General features: G+C 38.3%; 1 protein-coding gene across 3 annotated transcripts in view; it reads right to left on the reverse strand.

The window, feature by feature from the left end:
* The window catches only part of aff4 (AF4/FMR2 family, member 4), a 98,032-nt gene that overhangs the window by 48,377 nt on the left and 29,684 nt on the right, over positions 1-19,971 (reverse strand). For all 3 annotated transcript variants that reach the window (XR_009061372.1, XM_057821449.1, XM_057821448.1), the window contains exon 2: positions 6,926-7,055. Coding sequence is in view for 2 of the 3 variants with exons in the window: in XM_057821448.1 (XP_057677431.1) it covers positions 6,926-7,055 (130 nt within the window). In the remaining variant the exon portion in view is untranslated. The remainder of the gene's footprint in view (positions 1-6,925; positions 7,056-19,971) is intronic.

Genomic DNA, 19,971 nt, shown 5'->3' on the forward strand with positions numbered 1-19,971 from the left:
ATACAGTTTCAAATTCAAGATGCTTATTTCTTCCACCATCACTATTTTTTGAATAATATTTAGCTGGTACCAAGTGAAAGAAGTTAAACAGGTGTGTCCAAACCTTTTGCAAAGGGGGCCAGATTTGGTGTGGTAAAAATGCGGGGGGCTACCTTGGCTGATTTACATAGAATATATTTAAACAAATTTTAGCAAGCCCTTCTGTGTGTCACATTGGCTTTATAATTTTTTAAAATTCATAATTTCAACAATCTCGTCTTTGTGGCGTTCTCTTTCGACACTCGGGCTCTTGCGAAATACTGCTGCTGTGAAATTAAACTAGCTTCAAGTTGCTATAATTTCTCGCTGCGTATCTTCCCTGTAATGTTGTCGTACATGTCAGCGTGTCTTGTTTAGTAATATTGCGTCACATCGAACTCTTTGAAAACAGCGACTGTCTTTTTGCAAATGAGGCAGACACAGTTGTTGCGTGTTTTATTGAAGAAATAATCCAATATCCATCTATCCTTGAAGCGTCGGCCATCGCAGTCAACTTTTTTTTTTTTTATTGATTGTCGCCATTTTAGAAAATTGGAAGTAAAGGGTCACACGGGGTAATGTTGCTTAGAGTGCTGCTCTTAAAGTTTTTCAAACTTTTGTGAGAATAGGCTGATTTTGTGTGGACAAGATAGTTGTAGATATCAGGGTAGCAGATGTCAGGCAGAGAGGGCGAAGACAGCGGGTCGAAAAATATCGATTTAGGCATCAAATATGGATCTGGCGAACGGATAGACTGAAGCTTTTCCACATAACGCCTTTTATGCAACGCATCCAATGAGTTTACAGCGTCTGAAAGCACCGGGGCTTCCATGAATTGCACTATAAATTGCACGACAAATTGAAACCATTGAGAATACGGATAAACACTGACTGACAATATGGCGGCCGGATACAGCGACACGTCATTCTGTGACGTTGGTGAGTAGGGTCTATTGCCCACACATTGCCTGATCAAAATCCTTTTTATCGGCTTAATTGTTTGGGCCGATATTGGGGGGGGGGTCATATTGCCCGATATATCGGCCAGCTATAATTGGTCGACCCTTATTTTTCAGGTTGTGGAACAAATTAATCGAGTTATAATGTATTCTTAGGGGAAATCCCACTCGACATACGACCATTTCGACTTACAAACCAGGTCCTGGAACGAATTGAATTCGTATGTAGAGGTACCACTGTATTTCACTTTCATGATTATTAAATTAAAAACAAAAACACACACAAAAATCTGTTTTCACCAGTTACTGGCTTTCTATCATTTCTACTTTGAATTTATTATAAAGTTACCTGTACTGTATTCGGAAGCAATACGTTTTGGCTTTTCTACCAAAGTCGAATCAGGAGCAAAACTGGATTATGCATTTTGATCAAAGACAGATTGATGTAGTCATAGAGGCTTTGGGTCTACTTCCTCACAACCTTCTCATGCGGCAGCAACAGCAAGACACCCATGATGTGAGAGATTGTTATCATAAATAACCACATGACAAAATAACCCTCGGTAATAAAGTGAAGCAAAACAGAATAATAAAGTGTACTTCAGTCAGAGAAGAGTTGTTCAGAGCGAGCAACCCCGCTCGTCCATGAACACAGATGCCAGCGTATCGATCAAAGCCAGATGTAAAAGCTTCCTCTGTGGCCAAAGGTTACCGCCGACCTGCTAACAGCTAGCATGTCGCCGTTTAGGAGGAGTATCCCGTTTCACATCCAGCCTCAGACCACAATTTTGTTAGACAGATTTACACAGAGGAAATACAAGCTACTATTGAGGCAGGAAATCGCTTGCTTGGTCATAACATTGACTTCACTACCCCCTGCTAGCGTGGCTTAGGGAAAGGAGTCATTAGGACTTCTTTGGGGTCTTAAAGAATTATTTTCAACAAGTTTTACTTAAGCCAAATGATATTTGACAAACTCAGTGAAGCGTTTCAATTGTTCAATGGCTTAAAATATTATTGACCAGATTGACTTTATAGTTAACTCTCATACACTGTATAATTTCAAGAGTAAGCCTTTTCAAACTGTGCTCTTAACACTGTCAGGAATGCACTTCAAATGGTTATTGACCTTCAAAAATTGGGTATATTTTGTATTTTTAGTTGTGCACAAATTGGTGATGTTCACAGGTAGAAATGGTTAGATTCTCGTTGACAAAATCTTGCGCATGCTTTACTTTGTCCAGAGCAAACCAATATAATGACAAAATAATACAATCAAAATACTGGTTTTGTTTAGCTATTGAAGATTAAGGGTGGGAAGCGGCTGCCTCTGGGTAGCTTGTGCCTATAACCGGTTTCGAGGTATACCGTGGTATGAAAACGTCAAGGTTTCAAAATTGCAAAAATTTTCCATCATATCGTCCCTACGGTATGACTAACAGAAGTCTGCTAGCTTAAATGTTAAGAATGCTAACATTTTTACAATTCTCGTAGCAAATCGCTCACACATAACTCCACAAACTGTAGCTCTAAACTTAATTCCAAATGCAAAGACGAACATATATGAGCTGAGACAACTTACATCCTTATGTGGGCATAACCAGAGATCAGCTGTCCTTTATCCATGTCAGACGAGTCGAATCTAGACATGTGCCGATTACCAGTTTCAAGGTATACCATGGTATGAAAATGTCAAGGTTTCAAAACCGCACAAATTTTCCGTCATACATTCTCTACGGTATTAGATAATTTTAATGTCCCAAAAATGCAGGGAGAAATACTTCACTTGCAGCTGCAAGGCTCAACCCTCCTCCACCGGTTGTTGCTCAGTGTCAGTGAGTCAGCTGTGCTACACAATGGCTGGAGGAGGTGAAACTCCTGAACTCCCCCCCCTCATCAAAGAAAACGAAATCACTGGTATGGGAATACTTCGACTACAGAAAAGTTCCAGACGGGCGCGGCTTAGAGGAGGAGGGACGATCAACATGTAAAACATGCTTGTGGGAGGGTGGCTGCCGAGGAGGCAATACCTCCAACATGATTTCGCATTTATAAAAAATTAGAGCAATAGAGCAGAATTTTCTTTGGGCCTTGCAAAATCAGTCAAAATCCAGTAAAACGGCCGGGAGCGAAGGGGGTTGCTCCGGTGAAAATGGCTGGGAGTGAATGAGTTAACTGACTTATTGCATATCGTGACTGGCTTAATAATATACACCCCCCCCCCCCCCATTGGCGACTGTAATATTATGCAATAAATTTGATATACCAGAACCATAACAACAACAACAAAACAAAAGATGGTTATTAACCCAAAAAGACTGACAGTCTCTTTCAAGTTTGAATTTATCACATCAATCTGCTGTTGTAAATCTCCAAGGCCTCATAGGCAGTGGTGTGCACACATGGTCTTTAAATGCACCACAGCACACTTCCACTTAGTGGAGCATGACAGGGGGAAGAATAAAAAAGTCATGCAGCAAAGCTTACGTAAGACCCAGACAAGCAGGAGACGGGAGATACAGACAGTAAAGAAAGAAAACGAATCCTCCATCTTAAGTCGGGATACTACATGTCATTCCAGTCTCACAAATGAAGGCTAAAGATGTCAATGTTTTCCCTTTCACTTTCTCCACGGCTACAACACTAAGCTGTCACTCACCTCTGGCCGCCTTTCACATTCCTCACAGTTGCCCGAACAACTTGCCCGAGCTCATGGGAGGAGGGAAGCTACTTAGCTACGCACAAATCCAGTGAGTGGCAAAGATTAGATCAGTAAGGGAAGCACAAATCTTCTTTAGCGTCGAACGACCCAGGTTGGATCAGGCTGGCCTACATCTATGGCTTGCTTGTGGATAAACAAGAGCAGGTCACGGGAGGATATGTTGTGTTGCCCTCTTACACCAATTCAACAAACCTGGGGCGTCAAGTCAAAATAATGTTTTGTGTATACCCGTGTACTAGGCATCCTTCATATAAATTCCCTAGCCTGGATTAAATGGTATTATATGAATACAGGTAGTCCCCGGGTTATGATGTACTAGTCTTAACTAGAGCTGAAACGAATACTCGAGCAACTCAAGTAACTCAAGTTTGAAAACTGATATGAGTAATTTTATTCACCTCGAGTAATCGATTAATTTTGAAAGCTCTGAGCATCAAATTTTGCCCGGACTACTATTAATGAGGGACAACGCGCTGATGTCACGTGCGTAGAGGAAGAAGCAATTAAAAAAAAAATTTTTTTTTAAACTTACTGCAGCCGACAGCCGCTACAAATGACGCCGGCGTTGCTAAAAACTAGCCCGCATGATGCTACAGTGGTAGCAGGAAGCGTCTGATGCGTCTCATAGAGATCACATGTATGTTGAACTAGATGAGAAATGACAGAGTCAGCGGCGTTAGTAAACAGCCGCCATCTTAAAGCAGTAGAGCGCTAAGCGCAAATAAAATGCGCTAAGCGCTAATAAATAAGATTAATGTTACTGTCACTTGCTCCCGTAACGTTAGCCCTGCGGAGGGCTAGGTTTCTTTTAATTATGACCACTGTCGATGCGTGGCTAAAGTGTCTTACATACAGGCTTTAACATAACAGCGCTGTGGAGTGAGAGGGTGTAAAATAAAAACTTAATGACGCTAACTATCAATTTTAGCTCAGTAGTCATTGCTGGATAAAACACCAAGTAGCACTGATCCCTAATGTGCTCCAATACAGCCTGTATCACACATATATTTTGAACACTGCAAAAACTCAAAATCCTATCAGGACTTACAGTTTATACTAACTTAAACCTTAACTAGAACTTAGCTTGACACAAATAGAAATTCAATTGAAACACGTGGGAAAAACACCTAACTTTGAAGTGATGTGTGTTATCAAGTGTAACAGCATTTTTAGGTAAGAATATACAGTACCCTCCATAATAATTGGCACCCCTGAAAAAGATGTGTTTTTTAGCTTCTAATATATATATTTTTTTTAATTCAAATAATATGGGACCTTAACGGAAAAAAGTGAAAAATCCAACCTTCAATACAAGTGCATTCATTCAGTGGGGAAAAAAATCCCTACATAAAAGAAAAAAATATTTGACATCAAATAATGTGTGTCACAATTAGTAGCAGCCCTGGTGTTAACACTTTGTACAACCACCTTTTGCCAACAAAACAAGGTCTGGGGACTGAGATGGCCATGGGAGGAGCTTGATTTTGTGTCTGGTGAACCATTTCTGTGTAGATTTGGCCATATGTTTAGGGTCACTGTCTTGCTGAAAGACCCAGTGATCTTCAGCTTTCGGGCAGAGGGCAACAGATTTTGATTTAAAATGTCCTGGTATTTCAAAGCATTCATGATGCCATGCACCCTAACAAGGTTCCCAGGGCCTTTGGAAGCGAAACAGCCCCACAGCATCACTGACCCACCCCCATACTTCACAGTGGGTATGAGGTGCTTTTCAGCATGCACATCTTTCGTGGCACGCCAGACCCACTGAGAGTGTTTGTTGCCTAAAGCTCAATCTTGGTCTCATCTGACCAAAGCACACGGTCCCAGTTGAAGCCCGAACACCGCTTGGCGAACTCCAGACGTTTGCATTTATGATTGTGAGTGAGGAAAGGTTTTCTCCGTGCATGCCTCCCAAACAGCTTTTTGGTGTGCAGACAGTGGTAAGCTGTGGCTGTGGGTTTAGGCCCACCGAAAGGACTGCATTTATTTTAATTTTACTTAGAATATATATGTATATATATATATATAAATACTTTTTTAAAATTGATTTCAACTTAACATTATACTTATGTCCCAATTTGCTAATATGTTTTGGAAAATACATTGCCTGTTCAACGGAATTTTTTTTTTTTTTTTTTTTTTAAACCCAGATATCTCAAAGTAACACGTTTTAGAGCTGTAATTGCAATCCCGTGATTAAGTGATATTTTGGCTAAGGTTATCATACCGTCAGAATCTAATACCGGCCTAGCTCTAACCTTCAGTCAAAATGGCTCTTGTGCAAGTCTGCGTGGTTTGAAAAAACACTTGGGAATTATATTTTGTATTCCCATTTAATGCCGTTTTCAAAGTCCAATCTTAGCAAGCCTTCGTTTTACATCTCCTAAAATGTATTCTGCAACGCATTAAATGTTCCTAATCCACTGACTCGATTATTCGAGCTAACAAATTGATAGATTAATAGATTACTTAAATAATAAATAGCTGCAGTCCTAGTACATATTATGAAAGAATGATTAAAAGGACGTTGTCAACTAGAGATGCACGATAATATCGGTCACCGATCATTATCGGCCGATAATGGCAATTATGACGTCACACAGATAATCCAGATAAAACGAAATTCAACCGATAATGATATCCGATAATTATATACTTGATTTAGCCTCCAAATGTGCGCTATCAACAGTTTTGTCCAATTCTGCTAGTTTTAAGGAGGTGTTTTTGCAGTGTAGTAATGTGATATATGTTAGTAATGGCTTACTTTAAAAGGCATTTTTGTGCAACTTGGGTGTTTACTCTCTAAGTAATTGTTGCCAAAAGCTTACCATTACACAACGTCATTGCCATTGTTTAGTTGTAGGAATTTACTACTTATTCACATTTAATGTGGAAAAAAACAGCACTAAATTACATTTTTGCACAGTGACATTTGATCTTTGTATACTTTAAAATTTTACATTCATGTTTGAATAGAATTATCGGCGTGACATTATCGGTTATCGGGTGGAAGGGGCAGGAAATTATCGGTTATCGATATCGGTTGAAAAATGTATTATCGTGCATCACTATTGTCAACCATGCCGGTAAAATAATGGATATCAAAGAATATTTGATGTATCCTTTCTTTTTTTCCTCTAAGCAGCTTGGGAAAATTAATTATAATAGATTTTAGGACTGTTATGTTTCTGAACTGAAAGAAGAGGAGTTAATAAAATGATCTTACCACTTTATAAGGTTCGGGGAAAAGGGGGGAATTTGCTGTAAACGCCTCTCCTCCTCCCTGCTGGATTTCTTGATTTCTCCTTTCTCTTTCTTTCATTCGGAGCACATTTCGGTCCTCACGGTTCATGTTGCTGGAAGCACAAACAAGACAAATCAGTGCATTTCATAATGTGTCATGATGTTTATAGTCAAGTGCATACACTGGTATGAAAATGTATCTGAACCTTTTGGAATTTGTCACATTTTTGCATAAAATCATCAAATGCGATCTGATTTTTGTCAAAATCACACAGATCTGAAAACAGTCTGCTTTCACGAAAACTACCCAAACATTTATAGGTTTTCTTATTTTAATGAGAATAGTATGCAAACAATGACACAAGGGAGGAAAAATAAGCAAGTGAACCATCACATTTAATATTTTGTGGGCCCCCCTTTGGCAGCAATCATTTCAACCAGACGCTTCCTGTAGCTGCAGATCAGTCTGGCACATCGATTAGGACTAATCAGGACCCATGTAGTTCAGTCAGATTCCTGGTATGTCTGGCATGAATCGGTCTGTAGGTCATGCCACAGCATCTCAATGGGGTTCAAGTCTGGACTTTGACTTGGCCACTCCAGAAGGTGCATTTTGTTCTCTTGAACCCATTCTGAAGTTGATTTAGTTCTGTGTTTTGTATCAATGTCTTGTTGCAGCATCCATCCTCTTTTTAGCTTCATCTGTCTGACAGACGGCCTCGGGTTTTCTTGCAAAACATCCTGATAAACTTTCAAATTCATTCTTCAATTAATGATTGCAAGTTGTCCAGGCCCTGAAGCCGCAAAACAGCCCCAAATCATGATGGTCCCTCCACCATGCTTCACGGTGGGGATCAGGTGTTGATGATGGTGGGCTGTTCCATTTTTCTTCCACACATGACCTTGTGTGTTACTCCAAACAATTCAACTTTGGTTCAGACAGCTCTCTTGACCGAGCTATGATGCATATCAGACAATGCTTCTCATCATGACAATTCTTACCAGGTGTGTGTTTTTTAGTGGGCAGGGCAGCTTTAAACCACTCATCAGTGATTGGGCATACAGCTGACTTAAATTTTTTGGTAAAAATAGTTTTCAATTGTTCTGTAAGCCTCCTTACGAAAACTGTTCACTTACTTATTGTCCCCCTTCTGTCATTGTTTGTAGGATATCATTAAAATATAAAAACCTATAAATGTTTGGGTGGTTTTCGTAAAAGCAGTTTTTTCATTTGTGTGATTTTGACAAAGATCAGATCACATTTGATGGTGATTTTATGCAGACATGTTAAGAAATTCCAAAAAGTTCATATATTTTATCATACCACTGTATATAATAAAAAATAACCGTGTTTGTAAGTAGACGTGGGAATCTTTGGGTACCTAACGATTCGATTACGATTCAGAGGCCCCGATTCGATTATAAATCAGTTATTGATGTCATCCAAAGCCCTCCCTTTTAATGTTTTGTACATTAGTTCCAAATCAGTTTAAAAATCCTATTAGGCTAAACCAAACTAATATTTAAGTATCAAGTTAACAGTTAAAAACATTGAATAAAATACTCAAGTCTCCATTCTGTATCAGCAGCTTTAAACTACATTCAATTAATTTAATGATGTGAATCAACCGTTAAAGTTGATAAAATTGCTCCCGTTTCTCCATAATTTCCCTTCTATCTACTTACAACATGTCAAAGTTTTAAAACGGTTTCATATTTAAAGATAGATTCAAGTCAAGATTTTGCTGATTTAGGAGTATTTCATATAAAAAGTTAATTAGGTTCGCTACAACAGAGCCTTCCAGAGAAGTCTACTGCTGTAAGATGGCGGCTGTTTACAACGCGGCAACTACTAAACGGCAAGCCTGTCGTTTCGCAGCTAGTTCTTTTTATATGTTCTAACACCGCAGTCATTTGTCATTTAGCATCTAGTTCTGCATATGTGTGATATCTACTATAGCCATATGTGGCCGTATGTTTGTAGCAACTAGCAACTGCGCGTTGTTTGAACCAGCTGTCGGCCGCAGTCAGGTATTTTTGTTTTTTTATCTAGCGGCATGAGTTGAACATGATATTTGCTCTCGGTCCGTTCCTCATTGCGTCCTGAAGACCGCGCTGACTGTGTTTTAGTTCTGCTTTACCTGGTATAATTCAATAATCGGAATTTGGATGTTTGTGTATCGTTCTCGAATCTTCCACGGCCGAATCGCGAATAATCTAAGAATCGGAAATTTCGCACGCCTCTATTTCTAAGTAAAAAGCCGTTCTCTTTTCATTAGGGTAAAGTCTAAAAAAAGGACAGTCGGCTAATGCTACATGCACGCAAGCAGTGAGAATCGCAATTAGAGAAAGTCGTCTGTAATAGGCTTAGGATAGTCTAGACATTAATTTAGCCTACACTACCAGCAAACAAGCCCCTCGAATCGATTCCCAGCAGCACCAGTTTGTAGAGCATCACAAACTTCTAAAGGCCATTTTGCAAGGCAAAATGATAAACTCCATCCATCCATCCATTTTAAACACCACTCATGGGCAGTTGACTTGAGGACAAATGCGGACCAGTCGGTCGCAGGGCACACAGACACAACCATTCGTACTCACATTTACACTGCCAAGATTGATCGACTGCTGTCTGCATCGATGTCAGCCAGATGTACCACTGCCCATTACACTATCAGTAACATGGTAAAATCAATGTTAGCTATTGTTGGGTACTTGGGGAGCAACAATGAACATTTTCATTAAGTCCTCAAGCTAATACCGTTATTTCTGGACGAGAAAAGCACACCTAATTATAAGCCTTAAAAGACTATATTTTAGAAATAAATCCACATACCGTAATTTTCGCAATATAAGTCGCACCTGACTATAAGCCGCACCCTTCAAATTTGGCACAAAAACAGCATTTGTTCATAGATAAGCTGCACTGGACCAGAAGCCCCAGCTGTACTTACTGTATTATATCATATTTACACCAAAAAATATTAACCAATCACACTTTATTTGACAGCGGAATCATATGACTGTCATAAAACCAAATAAACCACCATAAAGCTTTGAACCAATTGGCTGCACAGCTTCAAGACGCTGGCCATCACTGCTCCTTTGGGGGAGACAGTCAACATCTGTTGCCACCTTCTGTCAACACTTATCGTCGAACATGCCTCCTAGCATGCACTGCAGCGCTAGATATGTAAATAATCAAAATTCATGTTCTGTGCTAATTATTTCTTCAGTTACTGTTCCAGTTGTTTCATTAATTGCTAGTTATGGTATTTTGTATCATTTCATTTGACAGTGGCAAAATAAGACTGTCATAAGACCATCATAATTATGACATGACACTGTCATGAGCATTAATGAATGGTTATAAGAGATGTCATTTCGGGTTATCCGGCAAATTATCTCACTTTTGAATGGATGTAAAAGATCCAAGCTGGACATAAATGGAGTTAGTCACATAATTTGCTAGATGACCCTTGATGACATCTGTCATAATCATTCAGTAATGCATATGTTATTGTCATGTCATAATTATGACGGTCTTATGACAGTCTTTTGATGCCGCTGTCAAATAAAGTGTTATCTAATATCTATTGACCCAAATAAATCAACAAAAAAGCCGCAGCATTCAAAATAAAGGAAAAAAGTAGCGTCTTATAGTCCGAAAATTACAGCATATGTCGTACCTGACTATAAGCCGCAGGTTTCCATATCTTAACATTGGATATTTACATCGATGTTAAAATGTTTTATTGATCAAAAATATATTTATGCAGCAGATAAACACGCATCAGCATCACCAACACATGTTGTCTGAATGCTTAAAAACAAACTTTAAAACTTAAAAAAAACAGGTCACTACATTTGCAAAGATATTTACCTAGCCTTTTAAACCTCTTAAAAACGGTTAATAGCTAGCGCTAACCCTTTTAGCAGCTTTGTTGTGGCATACTGTGGCCATTAGGTCCTCTGAGTGCCAGTTGAAAACCGATAATCAACACTAGCATCATTTGTAGCAGCATACAGTATCAGATACACCCATATACATCTAACAAATCCTGAGTTTTTGAGTAATTCCGACGAGCTTCTGGCAAGCTTTATCGGTGCAAGCGTAGCTGCTGAGAGCTATTTCATGACAAAATTTGGAAAAAAATGTCTAATTATTCAATTTTATGATTTTTAACAAGAAAATATGAAGCTCGCTTGTCAAAAAAAAAAAAATCCATAAATAAGCCGTAGCAAAAAAAAAAAAAAAAAAAAAAAAAAAAAAAAATTGTGGCTTATAGTCCGAAAAATACAGTAAAAAGTGCATCTCCAAGTCTGTGTGCTTTGCAAAATAATCCTAAATGACAAGCCATGTAATTATCCAGAATTTAAGACTAAAACCTCCATAAATCTTGTTGGCAACCAAAATGAAAATTGCCACTAGTATGTTATTCTTAACTGTGCAATATGGTGTCATCAAATAGTAATATGAACAGAATGTAAACAATGAAACTGCCCAAGGCATATTTGGGACTGATTCTGTCACTCTGAGTTTAAACAGTAGTTGACACAACTTAAACAAGACCGTTAAAATGTTACTCAGCATGTTGCTTGAAGCATGAAATGAATTCATTCCATTTGCATTTTTGCCACACCCAGTAATAAGATTGTTCCTGTTGCTATACAAATGAGTATTTTTTTAATACACAGTGCAGTTGCGTATTCTGATCCAGGGTTTCCCCCTACAAATTAATCATTGTGGCGCACCGCCACACCAAAATAAAAGCCGCCACGCCGTGCAAAAGAGATTAAAAAAAAAAAAAATTAAGGCCGTTTCAAACTGGCGGCAACCTATTCATTGTTTATTGTAATGTGCGTAACTGCGAGGCCCCCTCAAGAGACGATCGGAGGAGGAGCTGTGACGTAGAGGGAAGCGAGAAGGAGATAGCGGTCACATTTCACGGAAGCCCGATGTTATTTTGTTTTTGTTTTTCTTTATTATTGTTGCCACAATAAAGTGGGTAAGCCAATACAGGCTCCTCTCCTTCTTCCCCCCATCCGGGGCATTACAGTATTTTTGATCTGACTTTTCGGCGAAAGTAAGCAGTGGACGGCCATCTTGGACGGAACGGCAAGTTTGAATGAAATTACGCCGAGAGGCAGTGAGACCGCCGCCGCGCTAATATCAACAACGCGTTCAATAGCAGAGGGGCAGGCGTACTTATTATATCTGCTACGAGGCTGTTTCGGCGGACGGATATACGCAATCACGGCTGACGAAACCTTGATAAATGCGCTCTTATTATCCAAGTTTTGCGAGCTCTGGGACACTCGAAAAATGACTCTTATACTTCTCCTTGCTGAGCTAATTGGTACCTCAATGTGCGTTTGTGTGGAACTGTAGTTCACGAACAACAACAAAAAAATATTCACCTTCTCAACAAACCTAGTAAATCTCTTTACACGGCAATTAGAATTTCCCCCTACTCTTTTAAATGGATCCATTACAAGGGCGTATTTTTGGTCTCAATATTGTTAGGGATGATAAAACAACATAACCTCCATGTACACTTTTGCTGGGGACGGACATTACCGTAATAAGACCCAACAGATTGGGTGAACAGGGGTCAGGGCTACATTTCTCACCACCAATTTCAACCTAATTAATTGATAGGCTAAATGATCAATGCAAAAATAAATCTGTTTTGACGTACCAACTTCCACACTGCAAATTTAGAACGTTTAATACGATGATTTTTCTGAAATCTATTTGAATAATTTTCTCCATCTTGTTTTGAGTCTTAAAAGACTTAGAGACTAGTCTTAAAGATTAGCTAACAGATTAATTAGGGTTGTTCCAATCATGTTTTTTTGCTCCCGATCCGATCCCGATCGTTTTAGTTTGAGTATCTGCCGATCCCGATATTTCCCGATCCGATTGCTTTTTTTGCTCCCGATTCAATTCCAATCATTCCCGATAATTTTTCCCGATCATATACATTTTGGCAATGCATTAAGAAAAAAATTAATAAAACTCGGACGAATATATACATTCAACATACAGTACATAAGTACTGTATTTGTTATTATGACAATAAATCCTCAAGACGGCATTTACATTATTAACATTCTTTCTGTGAGAGGGATCCACGGATAGAAAGACTTGTAATTCTGAAAGGATAAATGTGACTTTGTATATTGTGACTAAATATTGCCATCTAGTGTATTTGTTGAGCTTTCTGTAAATGATACTGTAGCCATTTAACTGTTCTGCCCAAAAGCACGATGGGAAGTGCAACCATGACTGTGCGTAGGGGCACCAATTGATATATCTTCTCTGCATTGGGAAAGAACATAGAAAATGATCAACTACTACATTTCTTCTCCACATTGCCTCCCACGTTATTTATAATTGCTGAGACAGGTATTGTAAAACTTTAGTCACATAAAAAATGGCTCCAAAGGCTGTCAAAAGTCTCTCTACTCATTATACGCTGCCTTTTAGCGCTATCTATAGGTAAGACGGCGTCTTTATAGATTGAATGTGACGATGCGTGAGTGGGTCGTGCAGCGCATGCGTTAATTATTTAACGTGATTAATTTTTTAAAAAGTAATTACCGCCGTTAACGCAAAAAATTTGATAGCCATACTTTAAGCCAAAACTACTCTGGATGAGTGTAAGACATTTTGTCTGTACGTTAAATACAATTAGAAAACGATTTAAATAAAAAATATATCTATATTAAAAAAAGGCATGTCCGATATTTTTTTGCCAATTCCGATACTTTGAAAATGACGTGATCGGACCCGCTCGATCGGCATCCCGATCAATCGGGAAATCTTTAAGATTAATGGGTCAGATTATTCAATTGACTTTAGGTCAGTATTGCCATTTGTTCTTATTAAGCCCATACATCTAAAGGTTGGTCATTTTTCACCAAAATCAAGGGGGAAAATGCTTTCAAACAATGTTTGAACACTATCACTTGTTAAATTAAGAACATTCCTGACGAAAAAAAAAAAGTTTTTTTTGCTTAAAATAAGTTGAAAAATAGCTATCTGAAAATAATCTTATTTCAAGAAATCTGAGTAAAATTTACTTAAAGCACTGGCAGATAATTTCACTTATTTCTAGTAGATTGAAAACAAGGGAATTTAGTCAACTGCCAATCAAACTTGCGTTTGAGGGGGAAATTTGTGTCAGTGTAACTTTTTTAAATCATACTTTGGGGGGAAAAAAGTGAGAAAACATGTCTTATATGTATCTCTTTTCAGTGCTAGATCTGAATAAATACATTGAGCACACACACACACACAAATGGGGGGGGGGGGGGTATGTGCGACTTCGCGGTTTTTCACTTATTGCGGCGGGTTCTGGTCCCTATAAACCGTGAAAAACGATGGAATATAGTACACTGTGGTCATGATGAGTCATCCAAGGTCTTTCCAAACAGCTATTCAAGTCATCTAGTAAAAATTTCTTTAAAAAAAAAACTTTTTTTTTTTTTTTTATATCGCAATATATCGCGAACCCCAAAAAAATCGTAGCAATAGTTTTTTTCCAATATCGTTCAGGCCTAGTTGATACTTTTCGATACTTTTGACAACCCCTCATTAGTGCGAAGCACTTGCAAGGCAGTTGCTGTCATCAGCCTTTCACAAACTTATTTCCCAAACTTTCTCAGTTAAGATTCCTATTAAAAAAGTCGTAATAATTTGACTCCTGCCCAACACACAGTTTTACTTCAATATAGCATATCCCGCCAGAAACTAATTGCTTTTGACAAACCCAAATCAAAAAAACTTGCTGCCAAGAAATGTTATAGACAGGAGTGACAACAAACATATCCACATGTCACGAGCTTCTGACCACAGTGTGGGTAATCCAAACAGAAGGGAAGCGGGGGCTTACGAAAAACAGTGTTTGCAGTGCTTGCACGTGTCAATTCGCAGCTGAGAAAAGTCAAGGAGCTGTTACAAACACAATGTTCATCCACTAGCTTATCCAACAGAGAGCTGTGAAACAAAAGACAAGCACAACATCAAGTCAGGCGTGTCACTTCTCGGTTTTAACTCTCAACAGCTCGAACGCAGCCAAGAGCAACAAAGATTGGACGTCTGTTGACAGAGCGATAGTGCGACCGCCCTCCCATTAACGCACCACACCGGGATTACTTGAATTGTTGCTTTCATGAGGACACGAAGCAGATGGATTTGAAGCCATTTTAAATGAGTCAAGAGTGGAGCTCTGACCAGCTAACGCTTAGCGTGTCCTAAAAGATTTAAATAGGCTTTTAAATGAACAAGATGAATCGCCACTTGAAAAAATATTGACTGCGTGTGTGTTTACCCTGAAGGCTGTTGATTTCACAATTGAGTACTTTAATGGGGTATTCCGCGTCATCGGCGGCACACAAAATGAGTCATTAAGGCTCATCAGTACACATTTACCGTCTGCAAAAAAAAAAAATCACCATGCCAACAAAGCCTACAATAGCCACTAAGATGTGTTGGACATACCCAATTAGTTTTGGCTTTTGGCGACCCAGTTATGCAAATAACAACAAACCACTGTTGTCATCCATCACTTTTGAGGTTAAAAAACATGTAGACCATTTTTGTTTCCAGTTCAAACTGTGTCAGTTATTCATTGTATTAGATTTGCTCTATTTACATTGCAATGGAAAACAATTATGTCTAAAATATTGTGTGCAATTGAAGAAAAACTAGGTAACTTTTCAACCTTTATAAAATATTTTCATTATTGGTGCACGATAATTATCGGTCCGATAAGAGGAATTATGTTGTCATCCCGAAAAATCCAATAACATTATTAATAGGACCGATAATATGTATTGTGCTGGCTTTACATTTTACAGTGACTTTACACACTAGTATAGGAAAGCAGTTGACTATTTGCGGGGCATTGCTCCCACCTGCTGGTCAGAATAATTCATTGCATCTATTTTTTGTCACAGTAGTTTTGTTCACATTACAAGCTCATTCACATACACATTGCGGTGTCTAGCGGTCGCATTGACAATCGTGAATGCTTTCTATTACGTTTCCGCCTCGGAGATATGTCTAAGTATTTTATGTTTACTATAACATATGGATGTGCACCATATGTTTACTTCTGTGGTGAAGGGTCATATGTACAGAACTTACTAAGTTGTTGTGTTATAGAAGCCAGAAAATGCTTTCGTAGCTCAAGCTAGTGTGCTATGCTATACATATAATAGTTGTGTATAGAAGTGTATTGTGCAGTTTGTGGTATATTGAGTATTGAATATGTGTATTTTTCTGTTGTACTCTTACATTATTAAGACGAGTGTCTTCCCATAAAAGCAAGAAAAGACCAAGCCTTGTGGTTTATGGAAGTGCATTCATTTTTATCTGGCTGTCGGGCAGTGCAGAAGTGAAACGCACTGTTTTGTTCATGTCATTATGAAAAATCTGGTGAGATCAAAGGCAAATCTATGTTGAATCCACCACTATTTTTTTTTTTTTTTTTTAAAACCTCCAGGTGTTCAAAAACTCAGGTTATACATTTTAAAAAAGATATATTCATTATCGGTGATCGATATCGGCTTTGAGGAGCAGGAAGTTATCGATATCGGTATCGGTTTAAAAAAAAATGGATATCGTGTACCCCTAATTTTAATAACATTTGTGATGATATGTCGACTGACAACCTTGAGGGGTTCTTGAGCGCTTTCACCGGCACTAATTAACTTTGAGGAGGGTGGCAGGAACCCTGCCACACAAAAATAACTACAAATTTGCTGACTGCTTTACAGCTTACATAACTTCCCCCTTTCATGATAAAGACAGAAATTGGTGCATTTTTGCCCGAATTCTGTAGGGATGGCAGAGCAACAAAAGACAAAAAGTTTTGTCAAAGGAGGAAAAAAAGGGAGGCTACCAGGGATTAAAGGATACGCAAGAAAAAACATTGGCCTGGCTTTCACCCGCTGGCATGACACCCCATGCCCCCCACCCTGCCCCAACTGGACTTGGTGGGGTGGGAGGGGGTTAGCCACACTAAGCCACATGGCTGCTAACCGTTAAATGCTATTGTTTAGCCACAACTGGATTCATTACCTTATTACTCGAGGTGGGAATCTTTGGGCACCTTACGATTCGATTATAAATCGATTATTAAATTAAATTGGGTTTTTCATCCTTTGGTTTTGGGCTAATATGCATTAGTGCTGCAACGATTAATCGATTAGAAAAAAGATTTTAATTAAATTTTGCTGCTTTGAGTATTTTAGGTTTTGAAAGTGTTTCCATTTAGTTTTATTGATTTGGTTGGATACACTGCCCTCTAGTGGCAACAGTAAATGTGACATAACTCATCTGTCATGGCTGAATCCAGCTGCTCCCTGTTAAGACCAACATAAGCAAAGTTTATGATTGAGCTAATGTATTTTTAATAAATTCGTAATTTAGTTTATTGGTATATTTAGCTGTTTTTTTTTGTGGGAATATGTGTTTGAACCATTTGTTAAGAGTAATGTTAAAAAAAAAAGTTTGCATTTTATAACATTAAAGTTAGCGGACTTTTGCTATGCAAGTTAGCTAATTGTTCCTTTGTGGTACTGAGATGCTCATATATTTATTTTTCATACCAATTGAGGTTTAGCTCAGGTGTTTTAATTTTTTATGTTCCTTATCCGATTACTGGAATATTTGAACTAACTAGTTCATTTGAATAATCAACTACCTAAAAAAATCGATGGCTGCAGCCCTAATGTGCATGTTCCCTTCAAAGTGAATGTAGAAGCCTTCTGCCTTTGTACAAGGGCTGGTCACAGCTTAGCACAGCAGTTATACTTGGGATTTGTTATGTGAGCAGACCATTTGCATTCATGGTGCTAAAATGAAATGAACAATAAATGATTGAAAAACAATGAATTATAATTATATATAATGGTTTATAAGAAATACTCACTAAGAAAAGTAATGAAATACAAAAATCTGCAAACGCCCAGCAAAATGCATCACTGACAATACATCGTCTAGAATTAGCCATAATATGGTAAGTCCACAGCCGCATATATCGGCATCAGTTCGACATCCGCACTAAATTTTTGGAGTTGGACAATATCGGGATATCGGTTAAAAAGTAATTATTGGACAACTTTAATTTTGAGGCTATATCGCCCACCCTTAGTACGTATGGAATGCATTGTACTGACGTACAAATCGTGATTACGTTGAAGTTGTATTCAGAACAGGACTCCATTGTCAACTTAGCATCCCATATTTCTGATTCTTTTAAATTCAAGATTGATAGAAAGCAACTTTTCAGTTGAAATACAGCTTTAATGAGTAACTTATTATATTCACTCCTTCAATCACAAACAAATATCAGCTGCCCAGAGCATACTTCTAAATTTGAGGGAATTGGCAGCACTTGTTTCATTTGAAAGAGAGCACATGGTGATACTTTAACACAGCAAAATGAGGCACACGATGTTACCCACGATGATTAGGCCAAACATTTTGGTTTAGTTTCATATAAAATGTTGGCATTACAAACTCACTGGAAACAACAGAAAGTGTCTGAATTAGTGCTGCAACGATTAATCGATTAACCCGAGTATTCGATTAGAAAAATTAATTTTGTTTGTTCGAGTATTCCTTTAATTAAAATGGCGTTTTAATGGTTTATTGTGAAAGTGTCTGCATTTAGTTTAATTGATTAGAGTGGATCCACTGCCCTCTGGTCTGCCTCTTTTCACATGGTTGAATCCAACTGCTCCCTGTTAAGACCAAAGTAAGCGAAGTTTTTGTTTGAGCTAATTTTTTAATGCATTCATAATTTAGTTTATTGGTATATTTAGCAGTTTTTTGTGGGAATATGTCTCTGAACCATTTGTTAAGAGCATTGTGAAAAAAACTTTTTTATAGCATTTAAGCTAGCAGACTTTTTCTATGCAAGCAAGCCAATTGTTGTTTTGTTGTACATAGATCCTCATTTTTAAAAAATGTTTTTAAATCGTTTCAGCCTCAGCTCAGGTATTTTAATTTTTCATGTTCCTTATCCGATTACTCGATTATTCGAACTAGTCCATCGATTAATTCGACTACTAAAATATTCGATAGCTGTAGCCCTAGTCTGAATAAAACTAATTTCTTTGCATGATAGGTCAAGCTGCGTAAACAACACATGGCAGAAAAAAGGGCGGCGCAAAGAGGATGAAAGTTACATTTTTGAGCTCCAATGCCATTATAAAAAAGAGATGAAAGCCTTATACTATCCATACTGTATACTACTACATATGCAACAACAGAACTGAGCCTCATGATCTCATGTTCTGCTTTAAACAAACAATCAAGACTGCTGGCGTAGCTCACAACTCCACCGTTGAGTCTGCGGTAAGTAAAGCTCCATCATGTAAATGTGAATCAGACTTTCAAAGTCACGTTTGAGTTGAATGTGTGAACGGGCCTCTGTTAGCATAGCATTTCATCATCAAATGCCCCCAGGCTCACATTCCTTAGTAAACAATGCTCCATTAGGGCCTCTTAATTTAGCCATTCTGTTGTTTTTTATTCGTTTAACAGAGGTAACGCCCCGTCAGACACCACTAAAGACAATCAGTATCAGTTAAAATTGACTTGGCATTTGATTCTGTAGTTTCTATGATACTGTGAAATATTTAGTCACTGTTGTTCAAGGCTTTTTGGGTCATGTTTCCTAGCACGTGCGTGTGTGTATGAGTTGAATAAAAAAGGAGAGGTACCAGATTTTGCTTATGATTCTGGGTTATATGCTCAGTTAAAGAAGTTAAGCAATAGTCAAACTCATTGTGTTAATGTAGTTCCAGATCGGACATGTTTGACAAAGTCAACTTAGAAACAAGCTTGTGAAATTCTGGAAATGGTCTAGCGCTGTCCCGACTAGTCGACATAGTCGACGTCATCGACGACGTAAATGCGTCGATGAGCACAACATCCCGTCGGCGGTTAATTAAGGGTTGAAAAAATATGTGTGTAGAAAGTTGAGAATGTCGGATGGTAGGTAGCAA

This window comes from Corythoichthys intestinalis, chromosome 18 (genome assembly GCF_030265065.1).
Source record: "Corythoichthys intestinalis isolate RoL2023-P3 chromosome 18, ASM3026506v1, whole genome shotgun sequence".
Lineage (NCBI taxonomy): Eukaryota > Metazoa > Chordata > Actinopteri > Syngnathiformes > Syngnathidae > Corythoichthys > Corythoichthys intestinalis.